The sequence below is a fragment of the Vombatus ursinus genome, unplaced genomic scaffold (assembly GCF_900497805.2).
Source record: "Vombatus ursinus unplaced genomic scaffold, bare-nosed wombat genome assembly UNPS02014821.1, whole genome shotgun sequence".
Lineage (NCBI taxonomy): Eukaryota > Metazoa > Chordata > Mammalia > Diprotodontia > Vombatidae > Vombatus > Vombatus ursinus.
The window spans coordinates 41,797,208-41,810,413 of NW_020954599.1; the positions used below are offsets into that span (position 1 = coordinate 41,797,208).

The window sequence follows — 13,206 nt, forward strand, 5'->3', positions numbered from 1 at the left end:
CCTGTGTTGGTCATTTTTGGTTGGTTCTTGCCAAGTTCTCAAACAAGGATACCCTTTCAACAGGAAAAGAGAACCTCCACCTATGTTCTTACATTTTAAGGGCCCTCAGATTACAGCTTATATTGCAGCAGCAATACAGTCCCTGCTTGTGATAGGGTGGGATAGGGTGTGGTTCATAAATGTAGACAAAACAAGCTTGTGTAATGCACAGGTTCCTGCATAAATGTGGGAAGGGACAGGATAATGTTCATAGGGCTTTACTTCTTTCGTTGATCTGAGCTTCACAGTCACTGAAGTGAACCCTACACTGACTTGCAGAGGACTTGAAAGTTGTTTGTCTTTCTTAACAGCAAGAAAGCATGATTTTAAAATAATGACAATGCTTTTTCATTATTTATATCATATAAAAGCACCATAATTTTCAAAGCACTTTTACACACCTAATCTTACAATCATCTAGGGGGGAATCTGGACCTGGGTTCAGTAAAAATCAGTCTGGCCCTAGCTTTATTATGAATTTACTTCCTATATTACTGTGAAAATCAAATAAAGTAATGTATTTGAAAGTGCTTTGACAACTATAAAATTCTTTAAAATGTATTATTATTATTATTATTGTTATTACCATATAGAGATTATGCTATTAGATAGACGGGGTAGAACTTCTTATCCCCATGCTGCAAATGAGGACACTGAGGTTCAGGGATATTAAGAGCCCATAACTAGTATGCGGCAAAGGAAGAGCTAGAGCCCTTCTCTCCTGTCTTGGCATAAAGAACCTTACACTAAGACTGTGGTCTCAACATCATGGTCCTTCCTTACCCCGGTGTAGATCACAAACCCACCTTACTTTCTCACCCTATGTGTTCCTTGTCCACATTTTCCCCTGGATCGTCCACAGAGGGCTGGGCCAACATACTGGAGGCCTTCCTCTACGTCTCAGAACACTGCCTAGGTATCAGTGCAAGCACTCAGGCCATCTGTTATCCTGCTAGCTGGCAATGTGACTACTCTACCTCCATTTCCCTTCATAGATTTCTTCAGGGAGCTCTCTTATAGAACACTACAAGTCATTACATACTGCCTCTTTTCAAGGATCTCACTCACTTGCTTCTAAGGGCAACATCTGATATAAAGAATGATGACTATTGCCTTTAGAGTTGTTTTTTTTTTAAACTGTTAAAGCCATTGAGTTTGATGACTGGGGCATATAAAATATCCCAAAAGTCACTGTTCATTTCATAAAAGAATTGCACTTACTTGTTGTTTTGGCTCCAATCACAACCAAAAACTGCAGCAGGATGTTTGTATTTGTGGAGAACTTTACCATCAATTGTTCGAATAATACTGAAATTAATTACAATATTGTAATGGGAAAAAAAGTAACATTTGGAATACATTAATGCAGGGGTCAAAGTCAGATTTATATAACTAAAGTGTAAGCTCCTCAGGGCAGATACTTTGTCTTCAAAGCACCAGAAACATTTAATGGTGCTCTAAAATAATAAATAATAATAATAACTATGTGCTTATTTATATTATATAATAATAATTGTGAGAAGTTAAAGTTAGCATATTTCACTTTAGCAAATTTACTTCCTATCTATAACATTTCTCCTTGGGGATAGATATCATTTAAATTAAGGAAGTTTGAAAATATAATATAGTATTATATTGGCATTTATTTATTTAGGGCCAGGACCATGAATTCATTAGAATAAAGAACTCCCAGTAAAAAACTTCCTCTACCAATGGAGATCTACATTTACATCCTCTCTAAAGTGTTGCCTGGACCCAGAATCACCCAATCAGTATATGTTGGAGGCAGGACTTCAACCCATATCTTTCTGACACTGAGTCCAGTTTTGTATCCATTTTGCCATGACAGCTTTTCATAGGCTTTTATATATGCGTTAAATATAAGCATTTATATAAATATGACATTTGCTGTTTTAAAACTTAGCAGAGTAAGTTTTGCCCAGAATAACAACTGCATTTACAAAACTGCTTAATTTGTTAATAAAACAAAACAATTGGCTACAATTAAAACATACCTATGGGCATAGTTACAAATTTTTGGCTCCCTCCAACCCCAACCAAAGACCTCTTAAGCTTTGTTAACAACAAAACAGACCTTCTTTCCAGCCCCTCAACACAAAAGCTATTCTACTCTGTAGGAAAAGAAAAAGAAAAAGAAAAAGAAGGCAAGTCCTAGGGACTATTTCTCTTGGTTTGTTATTTGCTTGTTCTACAAAGCTTTTTGTACTTTCCTTTGTTCAGTCCAGACTCTTAGGAAAAATTAACCCTTAAAATTTTTTAACTCAGTTCAATTACTATAAGTCCTTTGAACTCAGAGGATTTAATTTTAATTAATATTTTATGATAGTGAAGTGTTTCCCAGATCACCATCAATGCAGACTCCTGGGTTGGTCTCTTGGAGCCTCCTCAGCCTCTGGGACCAGGGGAGGAGAACCTGCGGCCTTGAGGATACATGTGGCCATCTAGGTCCTCAATTGTGGCTCTTTGATGTCTGTTTGTGAACCACGCTTATACTTACTTAAATACATTATTTGCTAAAGAACCAAAGAGGAGGAGGTGAGTAGATTGCTTGGACTGAGGAGTTTTTAGCTGAGTCCAGCTCCAGTAGGGTAAGCCTCAGGGAGGAAAGAGCTACCCAGCTGCTGAGGGAAGGACAAACTAATTACGGTAGGCACTGTACTTAATAGCCCCAGTGAACTAGGGAGAACAAATCTCAAAATATTTTGTTAATTTTAAAAAAAAGTTTGTGAACTTCTTGGTAAGGATCTCTGAATATTGTTCTATAACTAATGTTCAATGGCTATGTTACCCTTTATGCCTCCTCCTCCTCCTCCTCTTCCTCCTAAATTAGAAGGAGAATAGCAATAGGTGGCATTTAGGGTATTTTAGGATTATAAAACATCTTACAAATATTATCTCATATTTGTTCCTAACAACCTGTGAGGTAAGTATGTCAAAAAGTTTCAGGTTTGTTTGGAGAAATATAACTAGGATTATAAATATATACAGAAGCTGAACTCTTTTAAAGCATCTCAGCTAAACTTGCTAGTGCTAATGCTAAGGATGCCAAAAGATAGTGTTTGCTTGAAGACAAGGACCTAAAGCAATTTCCCCTTTATAGTTTTTGTTTTGTTTTGAGCTGGAAACTTCTTTTTGATGGAGCAGACTAGACAGGGTTCATAAAGAATGTACTGGCCCAAACAGCCATAGTGGCAGGGCAATCAGGTGCTACCATTAAAAGCAGCAGCACATCCACACTTGCATTAGTCTGCTCCTTCGTAGATAGGATTGTTGACCTTACACAAAACACAGCCATAAGGTAATGATGACTAAGCAAATGAGGGCATAAACTGTATTCTATTAACTCTGGTGTTATTATTTCTTTTTGTGTGAAATGGAAATAATGTATCTCTTAGAAGTATCATGAAAACCTTCTAAAGAATCCTAAAGTTTATTTGAGATACATTCTGTATTTGGTTTTTATTTTTGCTTTTCAATATAGAGCCACCAATGTTCCCTTATCAATCTAGTATCTACTGTTATTTACATATCTAATTCATTTTGCATATTTAGAAAGAAACTCATAATTTTACATCATCACCAAATACACCCACATATCCATATGTATGGATATGTGGATATATACACACATATTCATATATTATTAGATACTAATATTACATTCTTAGTGATCGTTCCTAGCAGAGACTCTTTTACAAAAGATTTTACCTTTGATATAATTTAACTCAATCCCCTCATTTTATATGTGAAGAAACTGAGGCCCAAGAAGATTAAGTGACTAGAATACACTTAGTCCGTTGTTCTCACTACCTACTCTAATATTATGTTATTAGTATGATCAAATCTTCATATCATAAAGAGAGGCATTTTTAAACACAGTACTCACCAGAATCCATCAGCACTGCATGTGGCTATTCTTTTGGAATCTTTATGACTCCAGGCAATGCAGAATATTCCATTCTTTCCATGCTTCAAAAAATGCAAAATACCTATCAATAAAAAATAATTCACCCCTTTTTTCTCTTATTTATTTATTCCTCTGGGGTAATCTTTTCCTACTATGAACTCTACATTTATCACTTATTCCATTCCTTCTAACTGTTTCTGGAATTGAAAAGTAGTGATAAAAATACTTGAAGAGGAAGGGGTCACTTTCAGCTGAAGAGACTGGGAGAGGCATCAAGTGACTTGAGTTGGCACGTGAAAGAAAAGACAGGTTTCACCAGGCAGAGAAGGCAAGGATGCATGTCAAAGGGATGAGGGGGCAGTCTGGACAAATATGGAGTCATAAGGATGGAATTGAGAAGCAGCTAGTTAGTATTCAAATGTGACTGAACTATAGAATCAAGGCATTCTTAGCAATAATGGAAAACTGAAGATATCCTTCTGAAATACAGTGAACACTATAATTCTTTATTTTGTTTAGATTAATTGGTTTGTTTGGAGAGGCAATAGAAGATCAGTCTGAGTCAAGAAGACCTGGGCTTAAGTCTCACCTCTTATATATTGGATGTGTGACTGTGGGCAAGATACTTCACCTCTTAGTCTTCCAGACAACTCTCTAAGAATTTGCAAAATAAAAAAGCTGATATGCTTTGACAGAGGGATTTTCCTTGCAAGGAGTCCTAAATACCAATGGAATCATATGATCCAATAAAAAAAAATAATATAAACCAAATACCAAACCTACAGAAGAAAATGGTGATGAGCATCAGAGACAGCAGTGTGGCATAACGGATTAAGAACTGGTCTTGGAGCTAGGAAGACTAGAGTTCAAGACCTACTCCTGACACATACGAGCTGCCCAAGTGCTCAGTGCTACAAGAGACTCTCTTATAGAATAAACTACAGAGAAGGGATGACCTGCAGTGCTAGTGGGAATTTCCTCATCTGAAAGTTCCCAACCCTGAGGAAGTCAAAGTTCCGGTCCCTTCCCTAATCAGTGTTAAGGCACATGTGGAAAAGTTGAAAAGATATCTTTATTTGTAAAACAGTTCAATTCAACAAGTATTTATTAACCACAATCTACTGTAACTTCTTTCCTTCCTTCCTTCCTTCCTTCCTTCCTTCCTTCCTTCCTTCCTTCCTTCCTTCCTTCCTTCCTTCCTTCTTTCCTTCCTCCCTTTCTTTCTCTTTCTCTCCCTCCTTCCTTTTTTATGACTGTATCTCCTTATTTCATGGAAGCCAGAAGTGAGTGCAAAGCTTACTTACAAACCTGATCCTGTTCTAAAAATCATGACAGCTCTATTTCCAACCTGAGCTGCTTTGCCTTTCCTTAAGGCAGTCTCATTGGCCCCCCAGCTCCCAGCAGCTTATCATACTGATGCAAAACTGTGCAAACACCTGATTGGCCTTGCCCAGTGCAGCTCAGAACTCCTGAGATCATGAGATCTGTCATCCTCAGCCTCCTCACTATTTGGGATTACCTCTAGCAGCTATTTATTTCAAAAATAGTATTCAGCCTTCATTTCCATATTTGATTTTATTTAAAAACTTTAGAATGAAGGCACTTCAATGATAATATATTGAGATTAAATTTGCACAATTAAATGATAGTGGACATTTCAGCCTGGGTTATCTAAGTGATCTATAAATACAGTTCCAATTCACTGGCTCTTCTTAATTCTCCACTTTGTGCTGTGCAAAACTGACTTAAGCCCCTCCCAATACAAATTACTGAATAAACCCACAAGCAATAAGTCATCTTTAATGCTAATTTTTGTAGAAATAAAATTATTTATATCATATCATAGTACAAAAGTAGGACAAAAAGAACCTCTTTAATTACATTTATTCCTCTATGTCCAGTTCTTTATGGGATGTGTGATATGATAACATGTATATACATGTTATCATTCCCCTATAAATATCTCTTTAAAATATTAATATATATATATATATATATATATATATATATATATATACTGAAAAGGACAGTGGGATGGTCATTTAACTACAAGCAAAAGCTAGCATAGAATCTGTGACTTTACCAATAGGAAGAGGAAAATATTCATGACTTAGTATCTTCCTTACGTGCTTGTTGTGAAGATCAAATGAGATAATATTTGTAAAGTGTTTAACATAGTGCCTGGCACATAATTAATTAAAGTGCCTGTTGCTTAATTAAATGCATGTTCCCTTCCCTCTTCTCTATCATAAAATCATCAGGTTTTAGAACTGGAAGGCTCATTAATGATTATCCAATCACAGAATCATAGACTATCAGACTAGAAGGGTCATTAGAAGAAATCATAGACTCCAACTCTTTCATTATATTAAAAAAAAAAAAAGGAAAGTGAGAGATCCAGACAGAATAAATGACTTCCCTAGGATCACACAACTAATTGTATGCAGCTCTTCCACTTTGCAAATAAGGAAACTAAGGAGTGAGGATACTGAATGATTGCTCATAGTCACCCAGTGAGTTAATGATAGAACCAGGACTGTCTCCTGACTCCCAGGTAAAGGTTCCTTCCAGGATAACTTGTTTTATATGACTAATTTTGTGAGTGGATGCTAAGTACCACATGAAATTTTAGGAGACTAAGAATAATCTAAATCTTAAGAGAAAGCTGAAATTTTCAGATTTCATTTCTGTAAATTAATAATACTATCTAATTTTCTATAATGCTTGGATAGTTTAGAGGAAACACATCTTCTCTGGTTATTATCTACCCAAATATACAGCATATGCAAGATGAGTAAAGACACATTTTTCTTTTAATTTTTTTTGTAGTCACCACCAATTTTAAAAAAATTAAATAAAAACAAATGAATCTTACCTCATTGAATCGTGTTATCATTTTGCCTTTTTCAATATCCCAAATAAAACCACCATTTCGAGAAGTTGCTCCAGCAATACAATTTAAATCACCTTAGGAAATAATATCACATATAGATGTTTCAGAGCCTTATAAACATGGTGCTTGTTTCTGCTTCTAACACTAGCAAGACAGCAGGCATTTTCTTTAGTCACTGAAGCACTAAGACCTAACCTTTCTTCTTTTTATTGAAGCATTTTGTATAAAAACAAAATTACGGTATTTTTTTTTACAAAGTACATTTCCCGAATAGAGTTAAGTAAAACTACCTAGAAGTATAATTATGATAGTGTAATCACTTTGCACTTTTATAGTTTACTGACTGATAACATGGGTTAACGTATCCTTTAACTTTGCTAATATGGTACCAACCAACACTGTTCATTGTAATTGACCTGAATTGAATCTCCTTTTAGTATTATTATTTAGTTTGTTGTAGTCATTGTGTATGTTATTGCTTCTACTTTCTGCTCTCTGCATCATTTCATTCGAATCTTCCTATTTTTCTGTGAATTAATTATTCTTTATAGTGCAGTAATATTATATTATATACAAATATTGCAATTTATTCAGCCATCCTCCAGTCATTGGGCATATTTTGAGATTTCATATTTTCATCAGAAATAATGCTGCTTTTAATATTTGGGTCTTTAATTGCTGTCATTAACCTCCTTGGGACATATCCAGTAATGAGATCTCTGGGTCAAAGGTTATGAACAATTTAGTAACTTTTCTTGCAAATGCCAAATGGTTTTTTAGAATGGTTGAATTAATTCATAACTCTATCAGCAGCAAATTAGTGGTTCTCTCTTTTGACAACTCCTTCAATGCTACATTTTCCTCTCTTTTACCTCTTTTGCTAATTTGATTGTGTGAGGTGGTAATTCAGAGCTATTTTAATTTGCAATTACCTTAAGCAATTTTTCAAATGTTTGTTGATAGTTTTCATTTCTTTTGAAAACTTTATCTCTCTTGACCATTTGTCTATTGGGAAAATATTGAATACCTACAGATTGCTTCCCTTTGAGGGCAAGGACTATTTTACTTTTCTCTTTGTTTTTCCTGTGGTGCCTAGCACATAGTAAGCACTTAATAAACTTGTTTGCTGATTCATTAGTTTGTTTGGATCTTATAGATTTATGTTAATTCCCTCTGGATTACTCTTCCTCCTCACCTCTCCCTCTAAGTTTCCCTGGCTTCCTTCAAGGTTCAACAAAAAACCCACGTTCTGCCAACTTTTCCTAGTCCCTCTAGTACCTAATGACATCCCTCTTCAGATGACCTTCTACTCTGTCCATATCTTGTATGTACCTAATTATTTACATGTTAATATTCAACATTAAACTGCAGGGTCCTTGTGGCAGGGCCAATGCCTTTTTATTTTTTTGCATCTCAAAGACTTAGCACAGTGCATGATGAGATTTTATCTATATTTAATGAAACCATGTTTTCCCAGTCTGTGTCTTCTCTTCTAGTTTGTGCTGCACTGATTTTATATGCACAAGAGTCTTTTTAAATTTTTCTATAATTGATATTGCCTATTTTTATCTTTTAAATTTTTTTTCTGTCTCATTCTGGTAATGAATCTTTGACTTATCTCTGCAAAAGATATCTTTCCTTCATCCTCTATATTTATATCATTTATCCATCAAAACTTATTATTATGTATACATGTAAGATGCTGATTTAAACTTACTTTCTGCCAAACTGACCTCTAGTTCCCCCAGTATTTTTCAAATTGAGAGTTTCCCCCCAGGGCTGTGTGATTTTTACATAATCGAAAATTAAGCAGCTGTATTTGCTCCCAAGACTCAGTTATCAAACATATTCTACTCCTCTATTGTTATTCCATATCAATTTTGTTATTATTTTGTTTAATTTTATAAAGTATCTCCTTAGCAATTTATCTGGTTTAATACTAAATCTATAGAATAATTTGGATAGTATTTTTATTTTACTATGTAGATGTATCCTAGCCATGAGCACTGAACTCTTTTCAACTTCCTTACAAATAAAAAAGGTCTTCTTTTCTTTCTGTAGGAAAAAAAAGCTTATATTTATTTACACACACACACACACACACACACATCCATACATACATAGTTGTTATTTAAAACGGAATTTCTCTTCCTCCAAGTTTCTTTTGTTTATATGCAGAAATGCTGGTGATTTGGGTGGTTTTGTTTTACATTCTGCTTTAATGAAGCCATTTTCTCAATTTTTTTGTTGTTGTTGCTTCTCTGTAGTTCTGAAAGTAACTCATCACCTCCCCCTGTTTATTCTCTTATTTTTTCTTATATTATTGCTATAACCAGTATTTCTAGCATGTTATTAAATAATAGCACAAACACTACTACTATTATTTGCTTCATCCCTGGTCTGATTGGGAAAGTTCCCAGTGTTTATTAAAAATTTTATTTACATAAGGTAACTGTCAAAGTGGGTCCTGCCTCAGGAATTCTTTTTTTTCTTTTAGAAAGATAGATCCCAGGATTATTCCATCCAAGGAGTTCAGATTCCTGCCTTTTCTAAATAGAAGTTTGGGGTTCATGAAGACATACCCTGGAATTTTCTCCTCATAACATGATAGCTTATGTGTCCAGTGTTTACCAATTGTCTAACTAGCATTTATCTTATAAATATTTATCAATATCTTTTGTTCGTACAGCCCTCAAATGATCTCCTCTATCCTACCTCAACCCATAAGAGAATCATCTCATATATAAAATAATCATTTTAAAGAAAATTAGCAAAACCAGTCATTACTGAAAAAAACCTAATATTCCATTCAAAGTTGCATACTAGTGAACCCCCAACCTCTACAAAGAGACAGAGGGAAGCATCTTCATCTATCAATTTTGGGGGACCATGCTTGTTCTTTTTAATTTTGAAGAATTCATTTTTCATTGTTTTGTGGTTATTGTCCATTCCATTTATTTATATTCTTATATTCATTGTATATATTGACTTCCTGTCTCTGCTTATTTCACTCTGTATCAGATCATGCAAGTTGATCTATGCTTGTATGTATTCTTTATATTGATCATTTCCTATTGTACAATAATGCCATTACATGTGTGTACCAATAAAAATATTTATTGGCTATAGAGAAATGCTTTTGATCTTTTTAAGGAAAGACTTTTCATTCCAATACTTTTTATCACTTTAAACATAAATCTGTGCCAAAAATATAGAACACCTCAAGAATTTGTGTGGGATCCTGATGTAGGCTATACTAATCTCTTTAGTACTCTAAGTTAGGATAGAGTAACAGAGTGGTCACAAGCATGAGCTTTTTCTAAGGATTCTCTACTTTGAATTTAAGAATCAGTAGAAATTCATTTTGTACTATGACTATGATGTTTCCATTTTTATTTGGAAGGTGATTCAACATGTTTTGGGATGGAAGAGGAATAGGAGGAAGCAGTTTCTGTCTGTGAACTAAGGCGGTCCAAATGAGGACATGTTTCTTCGGATTGTTCCATATGAAACAAAGGAATTTTAGAGGTCAAAATCGCTTAGCATCCTCTTAGGGGCAGTTCACCTCTCTGTGAGTTTGAATTTTCTCATCTGGAAAACGAGGATAAAAATTCTTCTACTACCTACTTCACAGGGTTATAGTCACCAGAGTGTTCTGAAAGCATAAAGTATTTTTATTATTATTATTGAATGCTGTATTCTCTTCTATTGTAGATCATATTACATGAGGAAAGGCTACCATATTTTCTCAGTCTTCCTTTTTCTCCCTTTCCCTCAATGATATTCCTACTTTTAAATGGAAAGGGGAAATTATATGGGCATCTGACTCCTGATCCATGACCACCCTGGAAGGCAGGTTCTGTGTTTGCCATTCTTTGAATCTCCAGGCTGAGATGGCATTTAATAAATACTTATTGATTACTTTATGAGTGTCACCATCTTCTACCAAAGAAAGTGAATCTAGAGATCCATAACAAACAATAACAAGTAAAATTATTTAGATACCCTAACAATTCTCCTTTCCTTAAGTATAGAATAAAAGATCAAAGAAACATAGATTTAGAGCTGAACAGGACTTCAAGGAGATTAAGCCCAACTCCGTCATTTTAAAGATAAGGAAACTAAGGCACAGAGATGTTAAAAAAAATTGCTCAGGGTCACACAGATGGTAAGTGTATGAGGAAGCATTTGAACTCAGGTCTTCTAGACTCCAAGTCCAGTGCTCTCTCCATTACTATATATTCTCTCTATATATAATATAAATTTACAGCAAAACTTAATACATGAAAATCCAGATTTTAAATTTATTATTTTTTTTACAAGAAAGCACTTTATTGAAACATTAATCATAGTTTTCTTTAAAAGGCTCTATACTATATTTTGAATTACTTCATTTACATAATTGATTTTCACATGCCTTTTCAGGAACACATTTATAAAACTGAGGAACCGCATAAGGTCACATATGAGAACCACACAAAAGCTATTCCTGATCATTGGTGACTCTTCTTTTTGGCCATATTATTTGTCAGAGACTCAGAAATGTATCCTCTGTTTGCAAGCTATTAAAATAACTATATGAGTATTGGGCTAACAGTGTATTTTTGAGAATAGTTCCCGACAAGCCCAAGTGACTTTAACAGAAAGAAATTAATTCAAATAGCAAAATAGTTGGAACAAAATCTACATGGTTTATTAAAATTCCAATAAAACAATCCTCACCTGGAGCCCAAGAAACAGAATAAATAACCCCTTCATTCCCAGGAGAGGTATAGACTGCTGTCAGTGTATTTACATCCCAGACTTTTACAGTTCCATCAAATGAAGCTGTTGCTAAAAGATTAGGATTATCAGGTTTAAATTTGCAGTCAAAGATAGTTTCCACATGCCCCTACAAGGCAAACAAAAAAATAAAACATGCAATATGTAAGGCAAGAACATTCATAAAAAATGTTACCACCTTATGTAACTTACGAGCCAACTTTGAACATGTGAGTAAGCAAACATCCCCACTGGAATCTTCTAGAAAGATTATGATATAATAAGTACATAAACAAACAAAAAATATGATATTGGAAGGATTACTGGCTCACCATTGAACTAATGCATAATTTCACAAATTGCAGTTCTAGATTTCATTGAACAGAAGTCCCTCAAAACCGTACAAATTTGGTTGAATTTCCAGCTATAAATACTTGCAATAATACCATTTTCCAATTGGTGGAGACATTTATTATTGAATTCCTTTCAATATATTAATCTTTCAATATATTAAAGAGCAAAAATATATATGAAACAAAATGTCTTAAAGGAGAAATATATTTTCTATACAAGATATAGATGCTAAAAGAGCTTGAGATCATTTAATAATAAAGATATGATCATTTATCTACCATCCTTATTGCTAGAGATAAAAAGTATATATTTTCATGCTATTTTGATACTGTAATTCCATTTTTACTCTTTAAATCAAATAGCAACAACCAAATCTGCATTCAGTTATTTCTTCTTATTCCTAAGCAAATTAGCAGTAGAGAGAATGCTTTTCCTGGCATCAGGAAACTCTGGGTTCAAATCCTGCTTAAGGCATTTACTAGCTGTGTGATCCTAGGCAAGTGACTTGACCTCTCTCAACTTCAACTTCCTTATCTGTAAAATGGGAATAACAATAATATCTTCCTCACAGAGTTGTTGTGAGGATCAAATTAGATAAAATACCTTAGAGCCTTAAAACTTAAAGCACTAAATAAATGGTAGCTATTATTATTGTTCCTACCAAAAGGATACATATCAAGAATGAAATCTGCTAGAGAGTATCTGTACTACTATAACTCATTTTTACTGGATTCTTATGTATCCTTAATTTTAATAAAGCAAGTAATGTTATAAAAATATATATGGATATCACACAAATATAGGATAATTGTTTGACTTATGTTGTAGTAGTGGTAATAGTGCTTCAATAATTTGATATAAGAACTGTATGAGGTCCCTATCAATATGAAGTTCCAATGTTTCTTTTAGGAAATATTTAAGTATGATCTGGTTTTGGTGTTACTTTTGTGCTTTGTCCCTGATACCATCCTTGGAGAGAGGTACATCATACAAATCTTTAAGGGTGTACCTCAACAAGATGTTTAATGTAAAAAAGGATTAGAAGATAACATGACTCTTTCCAGGCTGGCATCTAGATAATAACCAGGAAGAATCACTGAGACTACCTTTTTCTAGATGGTCATTTTCTCAGTTCAAACTTCCAGGGCTTTTCTTAAAGATGTGAAAGTGATGTGAGTCTCTGTTAACTGGGAAATTTTCTATAGAGGGAAGGAGGAATAAGAATAGAATG

The 13,206-nt window shown here is 34.2% G+C and overlaps 1 protein-coding gene across 1 annotated transcript in view; it reads right to left on the reverse strand.

Annotated features, from left to right (window-relative positions):
* WDR17 (WD repeat domain 17) overlaps positions 1–13,206 on the reverse strand; it is a 102,390-nt gene that overhangs the window by 50,098 nt on the left and 39,086 nt on the right. Inside the window, exons 9-12 of the mRNA XM_027837566.1 lie at positions 11,583–11,751; positions 6,843–6,934; positions 3,947–4,029; positions 1,261–1,347 (exon numbers count right to left, since the gene is read on the reverse strand). Of these exons, the coding sequence (XP_027693367.1) occupies positions 1,261–1,347; positions 3,947–4,029; positions 6,843–6,934; positions 11,583–11,751 (431 nt within the window). The remainder of the gene's footprint in view (positions 1–1,260; positions 1,348–3,946; positions 4,030–6,842; positions 6,935–11,582; positions 11,752–13,206) is intronic.